The sequence below is a fragment of the Manis javanica genome, chromosome 11 (assembly GCF_040802235.1).
Source record: "Manis javanica isolate MJ-LG chromosome 11, MJ_LKY, whole genome shotgun sequence".
NCBI classification, from domain to species: Eukaryota; Metazoa; Chordata; class Mammalia; order Pholidota; family Manidae; genus Manis; species Manis javanica.
Genome location: NC_133166.1, coordinates 97,211,195 through 97,237,934, shown reverse-complemented (window position 1 = coordinate 97,237,934; position 26,740 = coordinate 97,211,195). Strand labels below are relative to the sequence as shown.

Sequence of the window (26,740 nt, the reverse complement as noted above, 5' to 3'; positions counted from 1 at the left end):
TTTTCCAGTTTGGTCATACCAACAAGGAGTAGAGAGGAATGATGGGGCTGGACTAGATCTCTGGTTCTTTCTAGCCCTAAAACTCCATGACTGTGTGACTTGTTCTGTCAACCGCCCTTGTATTAATATGGTAAGGAATTTAAAGAGTTGTTTGTTGTTATTTATTTGTTTTGGCAAGCAACCATTTATAAAATGGCTGGTATTAGTATTCCATCCTTAAATTGAACAAACATCTGTTGAGCATCTACAAGGTGTTAGGGGCTGTATATAGTGTCCCATCAGAAGAGGTGATGGTAGCCTCTCATTAGTAAGGCCAGGGGTCTAGGGTGCTCTGATGTGGCTGGTGCCACTGTGGTTGCCACTGAGGAGGGAAGGCACCCTACATGGTCTGAGTACAGGGGGCAGCCGAGTTGCAGCCGTGCTGGACTCAGAGCAGCATTTACCAAGGCTTAGGCAACTTCCATCTGCTTCACCACCAGTCAGTTCTGGGGGGCCACACAGAATAGTGTTCAGGCAGTGGGAGGAGGGGAAGATGTGGTCCTCGGGTCCACCCTGCCACAAGGCAGACACCCAGTTCTCCACCACTTTCAGGGCGTGAAGCTTCTGCTGCAGCGAACAGCTCCTTTGGGGGTTTGCATGATCTATTTCAGCTCTCCTAAGGCCCTGGGAAGGAGGGCCGGGCATAGCAGTTGCATTCTAAGGCACATTGAAGAGGGCTCAGAGTATTGTAAGACATGTGGGAAAGTGGCAGAGCCAAGAACCCAGAAGTTCGACTCCAAATGTCTGCCCCAGGAATCATGGAAGAATTTGGATTCTGTGGTCTGTTCCTGGATTCATTTATTACCACCTTCCCCTGATCCTGCCTGAAACGGGGTTACCTCAGTTTCCTCATCTGTAAAACAGGGAGAAAAATGTCCTCTTTACAAGGCAAAACGTGGGTAAAGCGTTTTGTAACGTGCAAAGGGCTAACATTTATTTTGGTCATCAACAACCAGGCCAAGCTTCCTCTCGCAATTACAGATTATGCTCTCTCCCACCCATCTGACTTGGTCCCTAGTTCCACTTTACACTCATTTTCTCCGTCCGTCCCCCTCCAGCAAAGAGAGGAAGTGAGAGAATGGTAAGAGCACGTGCGACTAACCCCGCGTTAAGCCTGCGTCTGGGTAAAGCGCACACTTCACCTCCACTAGATGCCGAGAGGCGCCCCCAGCCCAGACTACATTTCCCAGCAACCCTTTCGCGGTCCCAGCCGCGGAGGCAGTGAAGCGCATGCGCCACTCGCGGCTCCACCTGGTGTGCAGGCCGTTCCTCCTGAATCAGTTTCCACTAGCCAAGCCGGCAGGTCCCGGCGCTGCTGCGGGCGCTGTCCTCCCGGGAGGTAGCGGGGCTCAGGTGTGCCTTAGCTGCGGCCAGTGCCATGATCCGGCAGGAGCTCTCCACATCCTACCAGGAGGTACAAGGCGTAGGGGGCGGGAGCAGCGTTGCCTGTGAGGCGAGGAGCAGGGTCCCGGGGTCCCGGGGGTCCGGGCGGTGGAGTGCGAGGGGCGTCCGGGCGGGCCGCGTGCGCTTCGGAGGAGAGGGGAGTGCGTCGGGGGAGGGTCCCCCAGGGCCGAGGAGCGGCAGAGCAGGAAGGAAGCCGAGTGCCCAGCCTCCTCCGGATGCTGCCGTCGCTTGGCCACGGGACAGAACCGGGTCCCGGGCGCCGCGACCCGCAGCCGGCAGGTAGATGATTAAAGCCGCGCCAGACCCGCGCGCCCGGCCGGCGGGAACCCGGGTGGTCCCTGCTGCAAGTGCAAGCGCCCGCGCGCTCCTCCGGGCTGGAGCAGATGCGCGGCGGGCGGCAGCCCCCTCCCGGCCCAAGGCCTCGTGGCCCCTGCGGCTGTTAATGACAGGGATAATCACATCTTGTTTTGGTGGCCGCCTAACTTAGCTGCTTTGCGGTCCGCTCCGTTGTTCTCCAGTCTCACCTCCTCCCACGACTTTAACTATCACTTTCCAGTTCTTTGTCTCGTCCGTCCCGAGCTACAGGTTGTGGTTCCAGCTCTGCCCTGAGACCGTCTGTTTCTTCCTCCTGACGCTTACTGAAACTAGCGAACTGCCCCCCTCCTTCTTCTCCCCTCAGGGCCCAGACCTTCGTCATCTCCGGTCAGCTTCCTCCCTTGTGCCCCTCACCGTGCCCCCCTCACTTGGAAAGCTCTGGCAGTTTCACACTCTCAGTCCTGCCGAGGTTTGTATCCCTCGGTCTGCTCTGACCACCTGAGTGTGTGTTCCCGCCTCTCCCTTTGGTACCTCCCATGCTGGGCAGACTGGTTTCCAGGCCTTGCCCTGATCCCAGAGCATTCCTTTTTACATACACCTGGTGCTGTCCTTGATCTATCCAGAACAGTCCAGAACAGTCCAGACTTCTAGGCAAGCTTTCAAAGCTCTGCACAGCTCAGCAGCCCTATCCTCTGTTACCTTCATTATCCCCTCGCCCACTTAGGTTCTGGCCACACTGCATGCCCACCGTTTACAAATGTCTGCTGCTTTCCTTCCTCTGTGCCTGTGCTCACATCATTTCTTCTCTAACCCCCTCTTAAGGTCCATTGTTTAAAATTTCCCCATTACTGAAGGGGGAATCTCAAACCCCACATGCTCCAAGGGAGACTGACTCCCTACACTAATCTAACCTTCTATCTTTCCCATATGAACTTGCTGCTGTCTTGATTAATACTGATGAATATTGACGTACATTTCTTCCTTTGTAAATGATACTGTGGAGTATATAAAGCAGATGGCTTAGTCCCACAGTAAATAAAAGGGGAAGCAAAGTTGAAGACATGATATTTGCCTAAGGCTTCCTAGTTTTTAGTGTTGGACCTGGGCTGGAATTTGACTTTGGGATAGATTTCTGTTTCTTGTACCATCTTCTTTATCCCATCTGTTTCCTTTATTCAAAAGGAGCCTGATAGATTTTAACCCATGCTGTGTGGATTCTGTGGCCCCTAGATTCCATACCCTAGAGAGTGGGGGAATCCTGGGGAATGAGTTTTGTCTTTCTCTGACTGGGAAAGTTTTAAGTTTACAGGGAATAAAGCATAGGGGTAAGTACTAGGACTTAGTTAAAAAGCACATGTTCAGATGAACAAAACAGCAGTAGACTCATAGACACTGAGAAGTGACTAGTGCTTACCACAGGGGAGGGGTTGGTGTGGTAGGTGAGGGGGATAAAGGGGCACAAAAATTCTCAGTTATAATATAAGTTGGTCATGGGGATAGTAGTACAGCATGGAGAATACAGTCAATGATTCTGTAACAGTAACCACACTAGTGGGGGTTAAATCCTCACTTTAATAATATGGGTAACTGTGGAACCACTGTGTTGTATATCTGAAACCAATATAGGATTGTATATCAATGATACTTCAATAAAAAAAAAAAAGCCCGGGTTCTTATCCTGGCTCTGCTGCTGGCCATTTGTGTGACTTTTGTCACTTAACATCTCTGAGCCTGAAGTTTCTTCATCTGTAAAATGAAGGTGATGATAGTAGTTCCTTTCTCATAGGACTGTGAGGATTAGGTTAGTTGGTCTGGAAAGTGCTTAGCTTGGTGTCTGGCAGGTAGTGACTGCTCAGTGAATGATAGCTCTCGTTAATAGAGTGTGGGCAGCTCCTGCTTCTGGAGAGTTTTGGGGTCCTGGTTTACAGGACCACGCCCCTCCCCTTCCACAGGTAACTTTACCTAGCAGGGCTCCTACAATGCTTATTAAAATAATGGGCAGTTACCCTGCTTGCAGGGGCAAGGCCAGTGGTAGAGGCAGTTTCTATTTGGGGTGCCCCCACAGTGGAAGACACTGGAGGAATGCCTCCCCTTTGCCTTCTTCAGTGGCCTGTTCTGAGTTCTGTCTTTCACCGTCTTCAGAAGAAGACAGCCTCCTCGAGGGCGGCCTGCATCTTCCTTGCCTGGATCATTCTGAGACTGGGCTTCGCTCCGAGTTAGGTTTCTTTGCTGAAGGGAGATTTTGACTTCGGGGGATAGGCTGAAATTTGGCCAAGGGCAGCAAGGAGGCGGGCTCACTATCGCTAACGGTGGTCAGCAAGGGAACTGGGGTAGGAGGGTATTGCCACCTGCGTTAGGCTGGTTCTGGGTGAGGCTTGCATCAGAGAACTTTGGGCCCTCTCAGGACTGTCATCCTCCTTTCCTGCTGGCCAGTGAGAGCTCTGGGGGCCTCTTGATCTGTGCTCCTACTGAGGACTTGTATCTCATGGTACCTTCTCTGGCCTCCCAGCCCTCTCCGACTTGTTGGTCTTCTTTCCCTTTGGGCTTGGAGGACTTTAAGCTGTAGGTTTTATCTGATTCCAAGAGGCAGGAGTGGAGGCACGGAGAGGAAGATGCAAGAATAATAGAAACATCAGAGCTTTATTTTAATTCAAGTCTCTTGGAGGTGAATTTTTAATGAAAATGCCTTGAGACCTTAAGTGCTGATACTCTGAGACTAAGAAATACTAGGGAAACCCTGTCCTCCCAGTTCAGTGATGGATTCTCCTCTAAGCTCTGGTCTTGACCCCTCCTGCCCTCCCCCTTGATGCTTGGAAGCCCTGCTGGTTACCTCTGTCTCCTTTTTGCCCACCTTCCTTCCTCAGCGGCACACTTCCCCCATTTGACAGATGAGAAGACAGTGATGAAGTGAAAGGTTGCTGGCTGCCAGGCTGGTAGTTAACTCCTGTCTCTGGGATGGCCTGCCCTCCCCACCCTGTTCTGCCATTGGCAGCCTGAGTTGGTGGACTTTAGCCAGAGTCCAGGAAAGCTCAGACACCGACTTCACGTTTTGTTTCCTCCTGCATCTCAGCAGACTCTTACGCTGTGTTTTCTCCTCTGGCTATGGAACCAGACCAACTTAGATTTGACTTCTGGCTATGGAAGGTGTTGTGGGTCGAATTGTATCCCCATTCCCCCAAAAGATATGATGAAGGCCTTAACCCTGGTCCCTTGGAAAATAGCCTCATTTGGAAATAGGGTTGTCCCAGATGGAATTAGTTCAGGTGCGGTCATATTGGAATAGAGTGGGCCTCAATCCACTGTGAATAGTGTCCCTGCAAGCAGATGACCGGGTGAAGACCCGGAGACACACAGAGAGTTCATGTGTAGATGGAGGCAGGGATTGAAGACCGGATGCATCTCCGAGCCGAGGAATGCCCATGATTGCTGGCCAGGACCCGCAGCTAGGAGAGAAGCATGAGAAAGATTCTCCCCCAGAGCCTTCAGAGGGAACCGATACTGCTAACACCTTGATTTCCTACCTCCAGTCTCTAGAACGGTAAAGGCAGTAAAGTTCTTTCGTTTTAAGCCACCCAGTTGGTGGTGCTGTGTTGCGGCAGCCCTGGGAAACTAATACGCGGCCAGTGACTTGAGATCTGAGCTTCAGTGTAGAACTGGTATAACACACCCTACATCATGTGGTTTGGTGGCTTTTTTTTTTTTTTTTTGGTAACAAGTATGTGAGAAACAGCTTCTGCTTTCTTACTGTAGTCTAAACAAGGAAGGCGGATGGAGCTGACCTGTTTGCCCTCTTTGTTTCTCCCTTTAGCTGAGTGAGGAGTTGGATCAGGTGATTGAGAACTCAGAGCAGGGGGACAAGCGGGAAAAGGAGGCAGGCGAAGTCCAAGGTCCGGGAGTCTTACCAGGTAAGTGGGTACTGTGCTGGGGCGAACGTGCTGAAGAACCGCTGCTGAGCTGTTGCTGTGGCTCCGGGCGCCCTGCCAGCCGGGTACCTGTGGGAGCGGAGGCACCCCTCTGCCGGGCAGCCTGGTGTCACATCTCACGTACTGCCCTCGTTTCAAGGCTATACATATTTAACCAGCCTGGGGACAGAGAATGTGTCCAGGCTGGTATCTGCTCTTGTCTGTACTCTGGGTTGAGCCAGTTCCTGCAGCCAGGCCCTTGAGTGCAAAGGCCAGGGCTCTGGGTCTCTGCACCTCTGCTTTTCAGTACCTTTTTCCCTAGGAAGCTGTTAGCAGCTAAGCCTCTAATATCTGGGCACTTTTCAGGGCCCTCTAGGAGAGTATCTAACAGGCCCCACCTCTTAGACATCTGGCCTCTCCAGTTCCATCACCAGCTGGGTGAGCCAGGTCCCGCCAGTGGGGTGGCATGTTACAGAGCCTCGCTGTGATGTTTGAACCTGTCGACCACTTCCTTCATGATACATTCTGCTCCTTGGGCTTCCGAAGTGTACCCCTTCTCCAACTACTCCTCCCAGCCTCCTCCGAGTCATCCTTCAGTTCTTGGACATTAAATGCTTGTCACAGGCCCCATTCTCTCACTCTCTAGTGGGCCATCTCACCCAGGCCCCCCGTGTCTGACTTTACTCACTGCCCATCACGTGTGATTGCCACGCTTACACCTCTAGCCCAAAGGTTGCTTATAAGCTCCAGACATATATCCTATATATGCAAATACCCGGCCAATAGCTCTGCTTGGATGTCCCAAAGGAACCCTAAGTTCCACATAACCCAAGATCAATCTTGTGATCTCCCCACTCCAGCTTGGCCCTTCTGCAGTGTTTCCTGTTTCCGGGAAGGGACCACCACCCATCCTGTTGTACCTGAGAGTCATTCTTTTTTCCTTCCTTCCCTTCATTCCCTTTTTCTCTGCCCCTCAGCCCTGCTGGCCTTCTTTTATTTTGGGCCTCACTCCCTCCTGCATTAGGGCCTATTTGTTGTTTTATTCCTGTGCCTGGAATCCTCTTCCCTCCATCATCTAGTTAAGGCCTAATCATTTTTTAGCCTTCAGCTCACTCATTTTTTTCTGCAAAGCCTTCTCTGACCTCCCTGTTGGCTCACCTGCCACCCTCCAACCTGTCACTCACAGCCCATGCCCCTCTCCCCTGTGGCTGTCGCTGATGGGATGCTGTATTTCTGCCTGACTGATGATGTCTGCTCATTTTACTAGAATGTAAGCTCCACGAGAGTAAAGACCAGTCCATTCTGCTCACCACTTTAGGCCATGCACTAAAGATTTGTCGAAGGAAGGAGTGAGTGAATGGAGCCCCAGCCTGACTCCAGCTTCTTGGGTGGCCTGAGGGAGGTGGGATTCTGCTCCTTGGGATTCCATTTATTTGTAGGAGACAGGAACGGTGTAGGAAATGTTGAGATGGTACCTGATCCTTGGAGAAGACTTTGTAGTAGGGCGGTTAGGAGGGTGGCTGTTTACCAGCTGCCCCTGCCCAGGCTGTCATACCCATTGCTCCATTTCATTCTCATAACAACCCTGGGAGGGGTGGTCATCCCCATTTTTACAGATGAGGACCTGCGGTTAAGTAAAGTGTGGGAAGATCACGTTATAAACAGACAGACTGGATCCAGTTCTGTGTGACCCTAAACTTTTTCTACTGCACCAATGGCTTTTAAAAAGTATTTTAAGTATCCTTTTACTAAAGCCCAATGTGTAAAAGCATGGCTGTCCCCACTCTGACTCTAGGCACTGCTTCTAAAACTCTAAGGTCCCAGGGAGAACACATTTAAAAGCCCTGTATATTACTTTGTTTTGCTCTTTAACAAATTACCACAAATTTAGTGGCTTAACACAGTTTGTTACTTGACTGTTCAGATTGCAGGCCAGAAGTCCAAAACGGGTCCTCCTGGGCTAAAATTAAGGAGTGGGCAGGCCTGAATTCCTTCCTGGAAGCTCCAGGGCAGAATCCATGGCAGTGCCTTTTCCAGAGCCCAGAGCTGCCCATATTCCTTGGCTGGGGCCCTTCTTCCAGCCTCACTGTGGCAGCGGCAGAGCTCCCCCTGCGGTGCTGACTACTGCCTCCCTTTCGCATGTGTCAAGTGCCCGTGTGATTATAGTGGCCCCCCCAGATGATCCAGGATCATCTCCGTTTTACAGGTCAGATGATTAGCTGCTCTAATCCCGTCTACTGCCTTAGTTGCTCTTAGTCATGTAACTTTCACATATTTATGGGTTCCAAGAATTAGGATTGGGACGTCCTTGGTGGGCCATTCCTCTGCCCACTGCGCCCTGCTTGAGTCTCTTGCCCCAGTCAGAAGAGGATAGGTGGAGGCTGCAGGAAGAAGAGGAGGGAGGGCAGACCTGAAAAGGTGACGTTTCCTTTTGTGTTTCTTTTTACAGATGAGTGACAGGCAAACTAGGAAGTGTCCATCATGGCCTTTGACCTTAGCAGACTCTCTTATGCCTCAGATTCCTGGGGCCTCTAAGCCTGAGGTCAGTCAGAGCAGAAGCCAGATCTCGAGTGGAGCAAATTTTAGAAAGTTCCATCGACTGGCAAGAGTCTTACCTGCTTTTGCAGAAACCGTGTTGGGCACGTCCTTCTAGAGCATAGGCGGTCAGTTCTCGGAGGTCCATCGGCTGGACTCCTTTGTGACCTGGCCTGAATCTGATGACCTGATACGCAACTGTCCGAGCTCATCTCCCGCCTGAGTCCTCTAACAGTAATGAAATAATTGTAATGGTAACAGCAGTCACCACCCACTTACTAGGTGTACTAGACCTGTCTAGGCCCTTTTATATATATATTTCATCACATAATGTCCGAGACCACTCTGTGCAGGAGATGGATAGTCCTGGTTCGTAGATGAGGAACTGAGGCACAGGTCAGTGGTGAGCTCCGAGGGAGTGAGTGACAGGGTTCACATTGAACCCGAGGCTGTCTCTGAAGGTGTTCTGACTCTGGCTCGGTTGTTCCTATGTGAGATGTTTTCTTGCTCCCAAATCCTTCCCATCTTCCACTGGAGTCACTCGTGGGCTCCTTCGCTTGTTATGCAAGTGCTCAAACCACGAACAAGGTGAGTGAGGCGTGGCCCACCTCTGGGACCTCAGGATGTGTGGAGCCGCCTAGTGAGGGGCTTTCCTCCCTGTTCCCTGCTTTCCGAGCACTCTGTGCTTGTCCGTTGCAGCATTTAGCACATGTAAGAGGTCACATTTATAGAGTATAATCTTCTGATTAATTGCTGTCCCTTTGTGCAGGCATTGTGCAGGTTTCTGCCTTCAAACCATGTTTATTTGGCTTATGATAGAGTGGTTACCTGCCCACACATGACAGACAGTGACATTTCAGAGTGGTGATGGGGCCATGGAGGGTGCCCTAGGAGCACTGAGGAAGGGGCGGGCACCCTGGTAATGTTTACGGGGTCAGGGAGGGCTTCCTCGAGGCAATGCCATCCTCAGCTGAAACCTGGAGGAAGGTGAGTCAGTATGGAAAAAAAAGTACTTTAGGCCTTGGCATATGCGACAGGTTCCTGGGTTGAGGAGGAATCCACCCACAGGAGGAACGGAGAGTCATTTAGTAAAGCTGGAGGCACTGGGGGAAACGAGAGGGAGGGATAAAGCCACAGAGGAAGGTTGGGGCTTGCTCCCCATTGGATTGTACCCACCTGTCCCCCTAGAGAGGACACGCCTTAAAGATAACAACTGAGTCTCTTTCTGCTCTGGGTCCCCTTCCTGGCAGAACAGGTGCATAGTGAATGTTGATAGGTGCCATGTGTTACGGCTTTGGGGGTGTTGAAATGGGGGATTCGGTGAAGCAGGTGAAGGGCCTGGAGGTTGCCGACCACCTCAGGCTGCACCGGCCCCCGCTCTCCGGCTCACCCATGTGTTGTTGTTCAGTCCTGGACAGCGAGTCCGCCTCCAGCAGCATCCGCGTCAGCAAGGCCTGCCTGAAGAACGTCTTCTCGGTGCTGCTCATCTTCATCTACCTGCTGCTCATGGCCGTGGCTGTCTTCCTGGTCTACCAGACCATCACGGACTTCCGTGAGAAACTCAAGCACCCCGTCATGTCAGTGTCTTACAAGGAGGTGGATCGCTACGACGCCCCAGGTAGAGCATGCGCTGGACAGGCATCTGGGCCCTGTGTGGGGCTCCACGGGCAGGTTGGAGGAGTCTGAGCACAGTCTGGCAGGGTGCCTACCTGAGGAGCTGCTGTCAGTGCCCAGGAGTGCCAGGGAGAGAGGTGGGCAGAGGCTGCAGTGGTCACTGCAGAGCGTGGTGGGCAAGGAGCACTGTACAGAGGTAGGATTTGAGCTGGGCTTTGATAGGTGGGAAAAAGGTTTTCTGAGAGGAAGATCAGCAGGAGCAAGGGTGACTGTAGGAAGGCAGTGGCTTCTCTGAAGAGGATGCGTCTAGCCTGGCTGGAGCCACAGGCCAGTGGTGAGGAGCGGAGTTCAGGGTGGCAGGGGGAGCTGGGCCATCCAGAGGTGGGTGTGGCCCCAGCTGGGAGGGCTTCCCAGGCCACACATCCATACCTCTTCTGTCCCAGGGGCAGCCTGGTCCGTGCATGGGGAGTTGTGTCTGCCACAGAGCCGAGTGTCTGCTGGCACCGGGCTCTGGAATCATGGGAGTGAATGGGAGGCATGAGCTCTGTGGGCTTGGGCTCTGCCCGCCGGATGCCCCTGAGTGACCCTCCGGAAGGTCTGCTCTCACAGCAGAGCCAGAGCCTAGGGCCCCCTCCGCCTGGGGCTTCCTGACGAGTGTGCTGCTCACAGCTCCTTTGCCCATCTTTGCATGTGTGTGTTTGTCCCTCTCCCTGTGCGTCTGCTCTGGTCTCCGATCTCTGATTCTGGCCTCTTGGTCTCTCCAAGCTCTGCCTGTGTCTGGTGCCATGTGCTGCTCTCAGTGTTTCTGCCCTGAGAGCCTTGACTGAGGTACCTTGGCTGGGGGAGAGGGAGGCACCTCTGGGTGGGACCTGCACACCCGGAGCTCCCAGTCGGAGCAGCTGAGAGGCAGAGAGCCGGGGACTCCCACAGCTGGAGGCCTCCTGCTGCGTCCATAGGTGGGGGCTGCTGCCGGGGGCTGGCACGGATGGGCTCCTCCGGGCAGCCCCCTGGAGTGTGGAGCGGGGGCCCTGAAGGGCGTGGGTCTGGGGCAGGTGCGGCGAGGTGGCTTCCCAGGTCGGGAGACGGGCTTACTGGGAAGGGGCTACAGCCCCACCGGAGGAGGGTTTTCTGCGGGCTGGGGATGTGGGTCCCCGCCCTCTGTGAACCTTTGTCTCTCCCTCCTCTGCGGTCGCCCAGGGGGTCCTGGACTTAGGTGACTGGTGGGTTGAAAAAATGTATGTGACCTGATCTTAGGGGTGTGAGCAGAGACTGTGACTTCTGACAGCCACCTTTCCCTGTCTGTGCCCCCAGGGATCGCCTTGTACCCAGGACAGGCCCAGCTGCTCAGCTGTAGGCACCATTACGAGGTCATTCCACCCCTGAGGAGTCCGGGCCAGCCAGGAGACATGAACTGCACTACCCAGAAGATCAACTACTCGGACCCTTTCTCCAATCAGACCCTGGTAACTCATCTCTCTGAGCTGGGCCTGGGCAGCACGCCCTGTCAGCCTCGCGCCCCTAGGGCTGCATTCTTTCTGCCAGGCTGCTTCTTGAATTCCCTTGGTGCAGGGCCTCAGCCTCCAGCAAACACGAGGCTGTCCTAAGTGGGGCTGTAGCCCTGGCTGGCTTACCTGCATTCAAGGACGGCAGTAAGGTCTTCAGCCTTCCTGGGTGATTCCTGACAACGTGATAAGGTCCTGTTCTTGATGGAGGGATAAGGTGGGGCCAGTGTGGTATAGTGAAGTATGCTGGACAGAATTGTCAGGGTGCTTTTTGAAAATATGGATTCCTGGGTTCCATGTGGGGCCAACTGAATCATTATCCCTGGGAATGGGCCCTGGGAGTCCATATTTTGAAATACATATGCCAGTATAAAGGTGGAGTGATGGTCTGGGAATAAGGACCCCTGGCCCCGGCCTTGCTGCCAGCTGGGGTGTGGATGGCAGAGAGAAGGGGGGCCTGCACAGGGCTTTGAAGGCAGGGAAGGAATTCTTTTGCTCATTTACATCTTTCTTTTGCGTCCCATATCCTTGTTTCAGAGAGAACTAATAGGGCTGAGTCAAAGTTTTCCATGTCAAAGAGAGGAAGGGTTTTCTATACAGAGAAACTGCACCAAGACATAAAGGGAGAAAACAGCATGTTGTGTTTATGCCTCTGTGCAAAGTCACAGTAGCTGGGTGTGTCTGGAGGGCCAGCTGTCCCCACAAGAGCGGTGGGAAGTGAAGCTGTGGATGGAAGTGGTGGCTGGCTGAGAGGAGCTGGGGTGTCCTGCCACAGCATGGGGCTCCTGTGGGTGATGGGGAGCCATGAGTGGGTCTTAAGATGAAAGAATCACACTAAGGTTTTTCTGTTAATATTTATTCTAAATTTTCTCCTAAAATCTTGCTGAAATGATTCATACTCTTACAAAAAATATAAAGAAAGAAAATATCAATAACAGCCCTGCAAACCAAGAAAGCATATCACCAATGGACCAGAAATTTTGAGGAAGTGGTATAAAATGTAAATACTAAATTGGGTCAGATTGATGGAACAAACAAATCAGAAAACTTGTAGCCAAAAGCAGACGGAGGAGAGGACTGCTAGAAAAACAGGCTTTCCTTCCAACTCCCAGCTCTGTGGAGTGCATTCAAAGAGCAGGGCTGGCCATGGGGCCATGGTCAGGACAGATTTATGGGAAGCCTGTTGGCTGGGCTCACCACGCCTTCTGTCCTCCCTGGGCACACAGAGCTTCTGGGGATGGTGTTTGCTTCTGGGGCAAAGGCCCCAGGGCCATTCTCTCACAGAAGGCCAGGTGAGGTTCCCTGCTGTGCATGGGGCAGCAAAGACAGAGAGTAGAACTTGAGACTGGCGCACAGTGGAAGGCACAGAGAACCGTGGGAAAGGCATCTCACCCCGAAGAGACAGCAGCCGGCCCACTGGCATTGCCGGCCCACTGGCATTCCCGGCCCACTGCCCAGGGGGGTCCTTACAGTCTGTGCTGAGCCAGGCAGGCCTGTGAGAGTGCTGCTCAGAAGACCCAGATCAACACTAGTCAGCCGGGTCCTTCATTCAGAAATAAGAATGGAGAACTAAGGGTCACTAGACATTTACATGAAACCAACAACATAAAGGAAAAGGGTCAAGAGGAGAAAAAAATGGACTCTACAATAGGGTAACAGAAGTTAGTTTAAATGAAAAGGAAAATATTTTTTACAAATTTTAGTGAAGTGCTAGATACACAGTAGAAGCACTGTGTGGGTCCCAGCTCTCCTGTCCACCCTGTGACACGGGCTGCCTGTACAGGGCATGCCTCATGGGCACAGCCGGCGCCGCGTCTCTGCAGGCCCTTCCTTCCACTCCCCAGCTGGGCTGTATACTGACCAGGAGTCCGCCGCATTTATCCCCCAAACCTGTTTATGCCATTCGTACTCGTTACAATCATTTTGTGATTTAACTGTATATTATAAAAGCCACCGAAACACGAGCACAAAAGGAAAGTTGTTTCCATGAAAACTAAGTTGAATATAGTTACCACTTCCAACTCTGGGTGGTGGTTAGTCTTCTCCAGCAGTTCTGTAGTGGCTCCTTGCAGTCCACAGGCAAAAGCTAAGAAGTTCTTTCCTCCCTGTGCGCCAGGTCCCAAGCCAGTGAAGAGTGGGGAGGAGGGACAGGAGAGGCGCAGTGCAGCGCAGCGGGACTCCATGTGGAGGGCGGGCAGTGCAGGGCAGCTGCTTTCCAGGCTGAGTGTCCTGCCTTAGCGTGCGGGGAACACCCTGGAGACTTCTGTGTCTCCAGAGCCCTGGCCCTGGCCAGAGTCTGCCCTAGGGGCCGGTGAGCCTCAGCCTGTGGCTGGCTGTGGAGTGGATGTTGGAAAATAGGCCCTTGTGGCCTGCATAGCTTTGGGCCCCCACTTCCTGCTGTACGTGTAGGCTGCGGAGGGGCTTTAGACTGACGTCGCAGACTTGGAGGTCATCAGCTTGTCCTTTCCCTCCTGCCCCACCCGCTTCATTTGCAGTAAGATGTCTTCAGAAATGAGCAGGCTTCTGGCTATTTGCACGGCCTGTGGATCCATGTGAAAATGACCCAGCCGAGGTTCTCATCCGCTCCTACTTGATCAGCTTTCAGATTCTCATGTGTCTTCTAGTCCCTCTCTCATGAGCCCTCAGTTTAATTTAGTTAATGTTTCCCAAATACTGGGCTCTGCACAATTAGGGTCACTGCCTTTCCAGGCTGTTAGGACCTGTTTCTCACCACCTGCTGTATTCCCAAGGCCCGAATGTTAAGCTGATGCCTCATTTTCACGTTGTTGTTACCATAGCACTCCAGTTCCGGAAAACAGCTTATGGATTGATCAGAGAATAGACTAAGCTAAAAATCAACAGCACCCCAAACAAATACAGAGGCTGGGACAGAGAGATGTCTCTTTTCTTCCTCTGGGGACAGGCCAGGTGTGCAGATGAGGCCACATAGGATGGTCACGTACGGCATCTGTCTGTCACTCTGCCATCCCTTAGGCGTGTCTCATCCTCGTGGTCAGCACTGGCTTGCCAGCACATGTACACACCACCCACCCCCGGGAGGTAGTAAGTGGAGGGCGGGCAGTTCCCCTTTGAAGGCATGATGTGGAGTGCATGAGTCCCTCTGAGCACAGGCCGGGAACTTCATCACACGGCCGGTGGCTGAGGCCGGCAGTGAGGCTCTAGCAGGCGGCTGTGTTCTGCTAACGTCTAGGGCTGGGGAAGCAGCGCTAGTTCTACAGGAGGAAGTGGATAATGGAAACGGGTCAGTTAGCATTCTCTGCTGCCTCTTAACTGTCATGGTATGGTTGAAAATAAACATATGGACAAGACTTCTTGGGAAAATGTAACAATTATCAGAAGAATGGAGTGGCAATTTAATTCAGTCAAGTGGAATTCCAGGTGCAAAGGGTTAAAAGGATGTTTAATATGGTAAGAGATTCAGTCTCCTGTTCTCCGCTGAGAAGGCTGATCGGTAGTAAGTCGTGATGTGCAAAATAGCATACCATTTGTATATTTTAGGCAAAACCTGTTAGAAATAAAAAATACTATTACCTTAAAGTGTGCCTAATACCTCTTCGAGAAATTCACAGATCAAATAGACAAGAAAGGTAAGAATTGAATAACAATTAATTTAGAGTAACAGTGCCTTGAGAGAGTACTCACTCTTCAGGTTTCTGTACAGCATTTGTAACCGTTCATGATGTAAAGATATTTTCCTCAAATTAGTCTATAAATCTAGCACCAACACATTAAAAAAAAGTCCCAGGTGATTTTCATGAACCTCAACAAGCTAGTTCTAAAGCACATTTAGAAGAGCACATGTACAAAAATAACCCTGCCAGGTTTGGGAATGAAGGGGAGTCTTGTGGAAGGGACTTGCCCAGAAGGTTTCAGAACCGTGTACACCCACGGGGATCAACCTGCCCTCTCTCCACTATTTGAGGGATGGGAGTTAGATCCCTATTTCACACCATGTGCAAACCTGAAGCCAGGCATAACTAACTAAATGTAAAAAAAGATTTTTTTAAAAGGTGCTATTAAGAAATAAAGACTATCGATATAATTTTGGTTTTCCTTAGCAAGCAAAACCCAAAAGCCATGACAAAAAAGATTTACAGAATTCACTGCATCAAATTTAGACCTTCATATAACAACAAATGGCATTAGAAATAAAGTTAACGGAGAAGTGACAGACTGGAAGAAAACATGACAGATGGCAGTTAATATCCTTCCTAAAGAGCTTCCATAGCGCAGCCAACCAACAAGAAAAGTGGGCAGGATGAGTTGCACGCAGCTCTGGTGTGGGCACTGTGCCAAGTGCCACCCTGAGGGCTGAGCAGGGCAGTGTGGCCAGCAGGTGTCACCCGGGGCTGCTGGGGTGCAGCTGCGGGCTCTACAGTCGGTGCCTCCGATCAGACCCCGAAGTCTGTGCCTGAGAGGCCAGGGTCAGGGGCATCCATGCCGCTCCCCCAGGGCTCACATCCTGCCTTTATCTCTCTGCAGAAATCCGCCCTGATTGTGCAGGGGCCCCGAGAAGTGAAGAAGAGGGAGCTGGTCTTCCTCCAGTTCCGCCTAAACAAGAGTAGCGAGGACTTCAGCGCCATCGATTACCTCCTCTTCTCTTCTTTCCAGGAGTTCATGCAAAGGTGGCCTGAGAGTTCCCGGCAGGCTTGCATTGCACTCTGCATCTTACTGGGAACAGCCTTGCAGGTTCCCAGCCTGCGGTGGGAGGGGAGTGGGCCAGGGAAGCTGGGCTGCAGATGATGACCCGATGGCCCAAGGAGGACCATCCTGGAGAAGGGCCTCCAGAGCTCAGTTGGTCCATGAAACCTCTTTACAAAATTAATCAAGTCTGGTGTGGGGGGTGTTGTGACTCATACACGCAGAGCTGGCTGCATCCTGGTAGGGCTTTGGTTCCGCCAAACTGCAGGGCTGCTGCGGACGGGAGGAAGCTGCATGGTGTTCTGAGCCCCCTGAGGGAAGTTCTGCCTGTGCCCTCTGTGTGTTCCCCACGTGTTTCCAGTATGAGGATGGATGGCCCTGTCTGCCTTGGGGACACACTTTGGGGGCCAGAGTGCTCACTGGGAGTGGGAGCATTTTTCTGCACGTGCCTGGACGGGGGGTGACTCAGTCCCTCCAGGTGCTGCCTGCCCCCAGGGCTCCTTAGCAAAGTAGGGAGGCGGCCACAGCAGAGAGGCTGCTGCCAGCTGACGAGCTTGTGCTGCTCCGTTCACACTGCCACTGCTCCGTCCTTCCTGCTTGGAGTGTGGAGTTCCTGCCATGGCACCTTCCACCCTTTCTGCCACCTGGGACTCCCTCGCCATTCCCTGCTTGAAGTGGACCCATGTCACCTTCCTTTCCAGCCCCTCCCGGGGCTCCTCAGGATCTGGCTGCATCTGCCCGCCCTGGGCGGATGCCATCGGTGTCCATCTGGCCGCTGAGAGCTCCCTGAGAAGCCCTCTGCCCTCTCTGCCCTCCCAGAGGGAGGCCGGCAGGCCCGTGCAGGCTCCTCCGGGCCGCTGAGGTGCAGAGTTCTTGAGGGGCCAAGTGCATGTTCTGTGTGCTGCCCGGCGCCGACTGCTCTGGGAGTGGGCACACGGCTGCTGGGGTGGAATTGTGCTCCTACCTGGAGGTTGGTGGCAATTCCCTGTCTGTGTGGAAACTGAGAAGCAGAGCCTGGGCAAGAAGCGGGGTGGACAGCATCCTGGTGGTGCCAGCAAGGAAACTGGCTTGAAGCGGGCTGGAGTTTGAGTCTGGCGGTGTTTGAATCCTGCCGTCAGGCTTGATTAACCTGGACCTTTCTTTCTTCCCTGTCTTCCAAGCCCAGACAGAGTGGGCTTCATGCAGGCCTGTGAGAGCGCCTATTCCAGCTGGAAGTTCTCGGGGGGCTTCCGCACCTGGGTCAAGATGTCCCTGGTGAAGACCAAGGAGGAGGATGGGCGGGAGGCCGTGGAGTTCCGGCAGGAGGTAGGTGGTGCTGGGCTCACTTGGCTCCTCTGCAGGGACTTGTGCCCTTGAGTCTGGGTGGACGGGGAGCTCCCCAGAGGATATGATCTTCGTGCAAGTAGACTGTTGCTGGGATGGGAGGCGACTGCGTGCGGGAGCTCACGGGTTCTCTGGCAGAGTGTGTTCCAGGCCCTTCCCCTCTGTCCCCGCAGTCCCCGCGGGACACCCGCGTCAGCAGAGACCTGTTGGCAGAGTGGGTGCCTTGTGCAGCTGGGCCTGACACCAGAGCCCAGGTTCTAAGTGCTGCAGCCTGGCTCCGAGAGGCTGTGAGGTCAGCTTTCTGCAAGGCAGAGACTGGCGGGTCGTGTGCATGGTGATCTGTGGAGACCCCGGAGGGAGACTCTGGTTTTCTTCCTGTATTAATTTTTTTTATCTCATCCTTTTTCTACTTCTGAATGTTTTAAAATGCATGTTAACAGAAGTAATCATATTGTTACATCACTTCTAAGAAAGTCATAAATTTTTTTGATGAAATTTTTTACGAATGGGGAGTGCTATCAGGAACCTTGTCAGCCCAAAGGCCAGGAGCCAGGTCAGGAGTTTCCAGCCGTGATCCCAGTGAGGGATGGAGAGGACCTCGGAAAAGGGCCTGGCAGAGTGGATGCGAGGGGGTGGGCGTTCGGCTGCCCTGGAAGGGCTGTTAGCACCAAAAGCAAAACCACACCCCTGCCTGGGACTTCCACCTCCCCGTGCCACCGGGAGGCCTGCAGAGCAGCCTCTGCTCCTCTGTGCCACGTCCACTTGTGTTGGACCCAGAGGGGCCGCACTAGGAAAGGGCTGGGTTGGAGTAGAAGGACGTGCTGCAGCCGACGGGGCGTCCTCAGCCATGTGCTCATCCGGGCGTCTCCTTCCACACCCTGGTTCCTAGGACCATTCCAGACTGGAGACTGTGGGAATGGCTTAAAGCCAGCTTTCGTCAAGAGGACAAGGCTTCTCCCGCCTTAGGAGGTGGCAAGCTCCTGGCGATATCCTTAAAATACTCCTATTTTGTAAGATAACTGTCATCTCGTAGTTTTTTACTCCACACTTTTCTCTAGGAACTCATCATGCACAGGACCCGCCAGAGGCCGCGCTATCTAGTCTCTCCCTTGCAAAAAGCTGACCTCCCAGCATCTCGGAGCCAGGCTGCAGGCCTTTCTCCTCTGTCCTCCTAACAGCTGAGAAAGGAGCTCAGTACGTTCACCTTACAGCGGGGTCAGCCCTGGCTCTCCTGGTAGCTCCAGCCGTGATCTGAACCCCAGTGAACCTATATGCACCTTTCACTACTTTCTAAATTGGAAGTCTTTTGGTAGGGACGTGAACTCTTTTGAAGAAAGTTTGAAATTGTTTTTGTCTTTTAAAGTTTAAAATACTTCCATATTTCATTCGAACTTCCCCACACCTCAGCGAGGGGAGGCATTTTGTCCTGTTTCACAAGTGGCCAAGTGGAGGCCGAGGTCAGCTGGCGGAGCCGGCTGTCTGGGAGGGCCAGGCCCCTGCCCCCGAACTGGTCTGCTCTCCAGTAGGCACGCCACGCCTCCAGTCGCTGATGAGCAGATCTCACCAAGCGTGCCTATTGAATATTTAGGGCATGCGTGGCTGGGGGGTCTGAGGTAGTCCTTTGTCCCCTGTACACTTGAAGGGTTGACACACTCAGCTCTTAAGATCAAGTATTTCGGAACTGGGGATTTTTATGGCTTTTAAATGTGAGTCTGGCACAGTACTCTGAATATGGTTTAATGATGAATACAGATACCTAATGACAGATTTCAGTGCCAATCCACAGCACCTATTAGACATCCCAGGTCCTGTGCGTTTCCTTAAAGAACCGTGCAAACCAGAGTAAGTCTTAGCCCTGCTACCAGTTTCAGGATGTTAGGTATGTGAGATTTTTGGCTCTCTCCTCCAAACAGTGGTGTGTGGAGGGCCAAGGTCTGAGACCCCCTAACTACCCTGCCCTTCTCCGTGGCACAAGCAAGGGAGGGGCACAGAGGCGGTTACACGGCTTTCTCTCTGTCTCTAGACCAGTGTGGTGAACTATATTGACCAGAGGCCCGCCGCTGAAAAAGGCGCTCAGTTGTTTTTCGTGGTCTTTGAATGGAAAGATCCTTTCATCCAGAAGGTCCAAGATGTGAGTATTATTTACCATTATAATAGCGGACTCCCTGCCTTGAGGTGTTTTGGCCCGTCCTTGCAGGCTGTCCTCATCTTCTTTCATACCAAATCAGTCTGTCACTCATGGCATTCCTGTCCTGTGTCATTTGTGCTTAACTGATACTGCCTTCATCACTAAACTGTTGTCCCTGTGAAGGTGGGGACTTTGTCTTGTTCGCCATCACTTACCTGGTGTCTAGGGGAGTCTCAATACACAGTAGCTGCTGAGAAGTATATTAATGGAACCAGAAGCTGTTCTTCTCTAATGGCTCTCTGCAGAGTCTGGTTCCTTATTTGTTGTAAGTCAGAGCAGAAAGGCACCCCCTTCCCCCCCAACACACAAAAAATCAACAGAGCATCAGTTACTTCCAAATTCTGTCTTGGAAGGGGAGGAATAAGGGGACAGCTTTGCTTAAATGAACATTCACAGGACACCCTCCCCCAGAGCCGGTTTCAGGTGTGACCCCACGGTGCCCTGAGGTGGCCCTGGCCGAGGGGAAGACACTTCTTGCCCAGAGTCCATCAGGGAGGGTCTCTGTGACTTGGATTGCTCCGTGATCACCCACCACGACTGCTAGTTGTGGATTAGCAAGGCCACGTACAAGAGGGATGTGCAGAGGCTTACTGAGTCAAGACTCTGTGTGGAAGAACAAACACCTGCAGCTCTCCGTGTGAACTGTGTGTTCAGAGGGTTTTGGCTTAGTGGCCAGAGACAGCTCTGAGGACTAGTAAGTCAGGATGGGAGGAAAGCATTGCAGGCAGGGGAAATCAGGGGCGCTGCCTGGAGGTGGGGTCCACAAGGGGAGTATGGAAGGAGACAGTCACTGGACTGATTAGGAGAAGCAGCTTGAGTAACTAAGATGGGAAGAAAAGAAGAGCTGACCTTCCTATGAACTGGGTGTAAGGGGACATTTGTCTCAAAGCAAGGCCACTTGCAGATTAGGTCAACAATTTAAAGACCAGTAGTGCGTGAGTACGTTCCTTGTGCAGAGCTCTTTTTTATTAAAGTATAGTGAACATGCAGTATTATATTAGTTTCAGGTGTACAACATAGTGATTTGAGTTATATACATTATTAAATACTCACCATGGTAGGTATAGTTACCATCTGTCACTGTACAGTTATTGCAATATTATTGACTATATTCCTTGTGCTGTATTTTACATCTGAGACTTACTTATTTTATAACTGGAAGTTTGTGTCTCTTTATCTCCTTCACCTATTTCATCCATCCCCATCCCTCTTCCCTTCCCCCTTCTGGTAACCAATAGTCTGTTCTCTGTTTTTGAGTCTGTTTTGCTTGTTGTTTGTTTTGTCTTTTAGATTCCACTTACAAGTGAAATTGTATGGAATTTGTCTTTCTCTGCCTGGCTTATTAGCATATACCCTCTAGGTCCATCCCTGTTGGTGCAAATGGCAAGATTTTATTCTTTTTTATGGCTGAGTAATATTCTATTGTAAATCTCTACCACCTCATCTCCATCCGTTCATCTATCAGTAGACACTTTTTTGCTTCCATATCTTGGTTATTGTGGATAATTCTGCAGTAAACATAGGGATACACGTATCTTTTCAAGTTAGTGATTTTGTTCCCTTCAGGTAAATACCCAGAAGGGGAATTACTGGGTCATATGGTTTTTCTATTTTTAGTTTTTTGAGGCACCTCCATAGTGTCTGAACAATTTACATTCCCACCAGCAGTGTGGGAGGCTCCCTTTTCTCTACATCCTTGCCAACATGTCATTCCTTGCCTTTTGGATACCAGCCATTCTGGCTGGTGTGAAGTGATACTGCGTCACGGTTTGGATTTGCATTTGCCTGATGATCAGTAATGTTGAACATCTTTTCATGTGCCTGTCGGCCATCATATGGCTCCTTTGGAAAAATGTTCAGGTTCTCTGTCCATTTTCTAATCAGATTATTTTTCTTTTTGGTGTTGCTTTATATGAGTTCTTTATATATATATATTGCGTAGTAGTCCCTTATCAGATTTATCATTTGCAAATATCTTGTTCCACTCAGTAGGTTGGCTTTTCGTTTTCTTGATAGTTTCCTTTGCAGAAGCTTTTTGATGTAGTTCCAATTGTTTATTTTTTGCGTTCACTTCCTGTCCCTGGGGAGACAGATCCAAAAATATATTGCTGAGGCCAGTGTCCAAGAGATTACTGCCTATGTTTTCTTTTAGTTTTGTTTTCAGGTCATACATTTAAGTCTTTAATCCATTTTGAGTTTATTTTTGTGTGTAAGACAGTGGTCCAGTTTCATTCTTTTGCATCCACCTCTTTTCCCAGTACCATTTATTAAAGAGTCTTTTCCCCATTGTATATTCTTGCCTCCTTGGTCATATATCAGTTGACCATGTAAGTGTGGGTTTATTTGTAGGCTGTCTGTTCTGCTCCATTCATCTATGTGCCTGTTCTTGTGCCAATATCATATTGTTTTGATTACTGTAGTTCTGTAGTATAGCTTGAAATCAGGAAGGGTGATGCCCCCAGTTTTGTTCTTCTTTCTCAGGATTGCTTTGGTTATTTGAGAGTCTTTTATGGTTCCATGTATGTTTTAAATTATTATGTGCAGTTTTGAAAAACAATTTTTTCTTTCAGGATCACCTTATTGTAGAGAGGGATTAGTGTTTTTTTCCTCGGACTGAGCTGCAGATATTGCAGGTATATTCTGAACAAAGTATAGAGCTATGACAATTTTACAAACCAGGTGATTTTCTTAATGGCCCCAATAATTTGGGTGAGAGTGCTTGAAAATACACTCATATGACCTAAGACTCAAAACTGAAGCAAACTAATAAACTTGTGTTTGTTTGTTTCACAGATAATCACTGCCAATCCTTGGAACACAATTGCTCTTCTTTGTGGGGCCTTCTTGGCATTATTTAAAGCAGCAGAGTTTGCCAAACTGAGTGTGAAATGGATGATCAAAATTCGAAAGAGACACCTTAAAAAAAGAGGTCAGGCAATGAACCACATAAGCTGAAGTCACCCTGTGTTGTTCATAGGCCTGCCCACGTTAATGGAAGTTCTCTTCACTTCCACTCTGATAAACTTGAGCTCCTATCAATCCTCTGCTCACTTGAAGAAATGGGCCTTACTGGGAGGAACAGCCTGTCAAACTGCAGCTTCTAACCTGGCCCAAAAAGAGGCTGTTGAGAGCCTAATGGAACAGATCCAATGGATTCCCTAAAGGTTATTTAAGAATGTAAATTATTAATGAACATTTCTTGACATATGACATATGAACAGGGTTTATGAAGATGGAATTAGATCTCAAGTTTTCTGATGGTTTGTTGGAACAGCCTTTCTTCTTCTTTGGTTTGGTGCATAGTTAAGCTCGAACAGAATAATTAAGGCTCTACTTTTTTAAGTTTCTTTTCTCTACAATTTTTAAAGTGGACAGAAGAGAGTGATTTTCTTTCTCCCTAAATCCTATCAGATGTGTAGGTAACACTTTGAAACCCAGGCACTGTACACCAAGAAAGGTAAAAACCCTTGTCTCTGGCCATCGTCTGCCATTTACGTTGGCCAGCCTCTGACATGCTCTCATTTGTTGAATATTAAGTGAGACTTAAAAAAAAATACTAGAAACTAGTAATTCGATTTCTGGTGGACCAAATAGCCAGTTACCTATCTGGCTGGAGTATTTGTTGATGCAAGGAAAGAGTTAAGTGAATAATACACAAAAGCACTAGGGCAGATGTACACAGTAGGTCCTACTCAGAGTATTTTGATGATTTCATTAACAGGTAAATAAAAGTTAGGTTATATAAAAAGAATCAGTATGCCAATATGAGTCCCTGCTAACTCAGTACGGCACCAGTAAACTTTCATTCTGTGACCTTCAAGTAAAAGGCAGCGTAAGCCTGGACTCCTGAGATGGCGGATCTGGACTCCTGAGGTACGTCATGACTGCGTCCCGGGAAGGGCAGGCTGGCCTGGTGACTGATGGTGGGTGGTCTGGAGGAGAGATGGATCAAGCCCCCTTCCTGACCTGTAGAACTACCCCTCTGAGATGAGCGCTCACTGTGACCTTGCTCAAAGCTTGCAGCCCCGTGTTTGGGATGAATATCATCTGCATATTTTTCATAGTAGACATTAGCTGATTCAAGATTATGAAAACCGTTTCCAGAGTTCTAAATTATTTATATGCCCTCTGCATCCAAAGCTGACTTTGTAGCATTTCCTGAATTTCATAACCTGACTTCAGGTAATTCAAAGAAAAAAAATTCAATTAAGTGGGCATTTTTATCTCATATCTAACTTAGAAACTGTGTTTTTTTTGGTTGAATTATTAAAAGTGAACCTGTGTAAACAAATATCCCTTGCAACTTTTCTGTGCTACAGTAGGATACAAACTCAAACCTAAGTCTGGGTCTCATCTCTATAAAATCTTACTGTAAGCCCAGTGCAAAGCCAAGCATCGAAGCTTCCATTCACAGGACTGAAAAAAAAGAGGTGTGTGTTTTTTTAAAGCATCCCTAAAGATGACCCACCACTCTAAACTTTAATAACCTAATAAAATTTGCTCCAAAGATCATAAAATTGCATTTCCTATATGTGCAAAGTTGAGAGTGCTAAAATGTACCTCAGAATAAGTAGATAATTAGGAAGTGAGTGGTTTTAGCTTATCAGAGGGAAAAAAACTTAATTATTCACTGTAGCCGGGCAACATTTGCTCTGGTTGCTCTTCAGTAAGACATACATGCCTAAACCTTCCACAGAATAGACATTTAGAGCTAACCTTCACTTTCTAGAAAGGCAGGGTTTGCCTTTCATCCTGGGTTCTGTACTGGGATCTTCCTTTTCTTCTACCTGTGCTGCCCACAGTGGTCAGTAACACTGGCTGGCTTTGGGTTGGTGGGGGGATCCTGGCAAGGACACATCAATCTGGATGGCTAGGACAAGGTGGCTATTGAGAACACTAAACTATGAGCAAGTACCAAAGGGACGTTTGTCCTGAGGCTGCAGTGAGCAGGAGTTGCTTTTACAGTGACCTAGGAATAGTGTGCAGAGCCCTGCTAGAGTCTTTCATGTATGTGAAAGAGTCAGAACATAATAGCAGAAAACTTTATAATAATGTCTGACTTCTGACTCTGTCACAATCTCCCTGCCCCCCACAAAAAACGGTGGTATTATTATAGATTCTGAGATTTATCCTCCTTGTCTATTTTAATGAAAACTAACCATTTAAATGAAAAAAAATAAGATTTATCCTCCTTGTCTATTTTAATGAAAACTAACCATTTAATGAAAAAAAACCATTTAAGGATGGATACATGAAGAAAGATGGAAGGATATTCTAGAACTTAGAATTTTATGTGGATAGTCTGTAAAACATACTTTGCTAAATGGTTGTAACACTCAGACACAATCATCCTGTTTTCATGCCCCAATATTTGCCTTAAAGTCTTCAATATCTATACATATGTATTTATGAATGCATGTATGCGTATAATAAAGAGGAACAGGCTGCTCTGGATGCCTAAACTAAGCTGAAAAAAGGCAAAGACAACATAAGGTAAAATACAAACATAGACTTTATTAAATGCTGCTCAATCCCCCAATGAAGATCTTTCATTACAAAACAGTTTTCCACACAACTGTAAGTTAAGAGATTGGAATGGTACTCTGATAACAAAAGATGTGAGAAATACTAGACCAAGTAAAAACATGTAAGACCTCTCTATAGTCAGCTTTTTCAGAACTCTACAGAGGAAGCCTACTGCACTTCCTTTAGATAGAGCCAGGCAGTGACAGTGAGGGCTCTGCGTCGCCACATTGTGGGGCCCAGAGCCTCCATCCCGGGTCCGGAGGAAGGGCAGCTTGTGAGGGCTGGAAGGGCCCTGCCTTCAGCCTTGGGAGACAGGAGGAATGGCCGGGAGGCAGGCGGGGCGCTCACCTGCGCCGCCTCCACTGCTGTGTGCTCAGCACTCGAGAGTTGCAGACGAAGGGGATATTCTTGAGGAACAACCTGAAAAATCTGGTTTACTGTCCCAGCTTTTATATATTTTTTGTGCTTTAAAAAGCCTGGAGATTTTAAGTTTTTGCTCAAATCCCAGAGTATAGTAATACCTCTAATGCGGGCAGCCTTAGGGCAGATGGTTCCCCTGTCATATTTCTGGGAAAAGCTAAGGGAAGGGAAGGACTATACCTTAGTTTTATTTAGGAAATACTCTTTTCCTAGGACGTAACTAAGGTCTGCAGCAATGTGAAAAGCACATAATAAAAGGGAAAAATATACAGAGCAGACAACTATATCTATGTGCAACACAATCAAACAATGAATTCAAGTCATAATTCTTACCACTCCCATAATTATCTCTCATATCATAGATGATAAAGTTCATTTATGTGAAACTTCAGAAGTGACACAAATGAATGATTAGAGAAAGGTTACAATATACTGTTGCCATGATAGAGCATAGGGCTATGTTTAGTCCATATATTCTTTCATTTACAATTGCCAGAAAAAAATTGGCCTTTTAATTATATTATACTGATGAGGTTTGTTTTGTAATTTTTACATTATTTCAAAAAAGTGTACAAACTGCCTATCCAACAGAGGTCATAGGCTTTTCTTCTTTATTCATCACTTATATTGCTCAGAATACTGTGCATGTTGTAAGCACTGTTGTGCTTTTCCAGAGCTTTCTTTAGCTTTAGCTCCTCCAATTTTTTCCATAATTCTTCACGTTCCAATTCCTTCTTTTTCTCTCTATGGATAAATCAATTTTTGTAGTCAGAAACTTCTTTTTAGAACCTGAAGAAACACGCTGACTGGCAGTTGGTGAGAACACACTGTTCACACACATTTCACTTAAATCCCTCTACTAACCTCCGAGGCTCATTACCTGATGACCCCTTGTCACTCTCCTCAGTGTCATTCCTACACTGTGCTTCCTGGCGAACTGCAAGTTGCTACTTGCTTTCCCCTGCATGTCGTCACTACCGCCGCTATGACCACTCCATTTTCTGAGCTTTACAGCTGACAAAGCACTTTTGCAGTAAGTCACATAAACCTCCTCCTGCGGTCGCTGCAGCCTCACTGGCAGTCTTACGTACAGGAGAACTGACGGGTTGGCCCGTGGTCAGTCTGGAGCCATTTCCAGTTGGAATGAATGAACCCTCATCTTTTCACATAATCTGTAGCTCCTAACCAGTCTGTGTCGTACTATTTCTTGTCCCTTACATGTCAAATGAAAACTTTAAAGTGAATGACATCTAAAAACAGCAAAACAAAATATTTTACATGTTTCAACTCAAAGGAAAATATTTCTAAGT

General features: G+C 49.4%; 2 protein-coding genes across 3 annotated transcripts in view; one reads left to right on the top strand and one right to left on the bottom strand.

Annotated features, from left to right (window-relative positions):
• Positions 1–850: 850 nt before the first annotated feature.
• Positions 851–23,775, top strand: PACC1 (proton activated chloride channel 1). 2 transcript variants are annotated; one of them, XM_017680170.3, is made up of 9 exons: positions 851–1,453; positions 2,123–2,227; positions 5,567–5,663; positions 9,604–9,813; positions 11,121–11,272; positions 15,815–15,957; positions 17,134–17,278; positions 19,320–19,427; positions 22,278–23,775. In XM_017680170.3, exons 1-9 carry the CDS (start codon positions 1,418–1,420, stop codon positions 22,437–22,439), a joined length of 1,158 nt encoding a protein of 385 aa, XP_017535659.1. In that variant the 5' UTR covers positions 851–1,417; the 3' UTR covers positions 22,440–23,775. The 2 variants fall into 2 exon arrangements, with proteins under 2 accessions (XP_017535659.1, XP_017535660.1); XM_017680171.3 differs by lacking the exon at positions 2,123–2,227 and having other exon boundaries at positions 858–1,453.
• A 1,203-nt stretch (positions 23,776–24,978) lies between these two features.
• Positions 24,979–26,740, bottom strand: part of PPP2R5A (protein phosphatase 2 regulatory subunit B'alpha) — a 54,384-nt gene continuing 52,622 nt past the window's right edge. The window contains exon 13 of the mRNA XM_037015138.2: positions 24,979–26,174. Within this exon, the coding sequence (XP_036871033.1) occupies positions 26,042–26,174 (133 nt within the window). The 3' untranslated portion in view covers positions 24,979–26,041. The remainder of the gene's footprint in view (positions 26,175–26,740) is intronic.

What these genes read in the sequence shown, in the direction of transcription:
- PACC1 (XM_017680170.3), top strand. Translation starts at nt 1,418, where the DNA reads ATGATCCGGCAGGAGCTCTCCACATCCTACCAGGAG. An exon ending in TTCCAGGAGTTCATGCAAAG is followed by an intron (nt 15,958 to 17,133) that starts GTGGCCTGAGAG and finishes CTGTCTTCCAAG; the next exon opens with CCCAGACAGAGTGGGCTTCA. An exon ending in CCGTGGAGTTCCGGCAGGAG is followed by an intron (nt 17,279 to 19,319) that starts GTAGGTGGTGCT and finishes CTCTGTCTCTAG; the next exon opens with ACCAGTGTGGTGAACTATAT.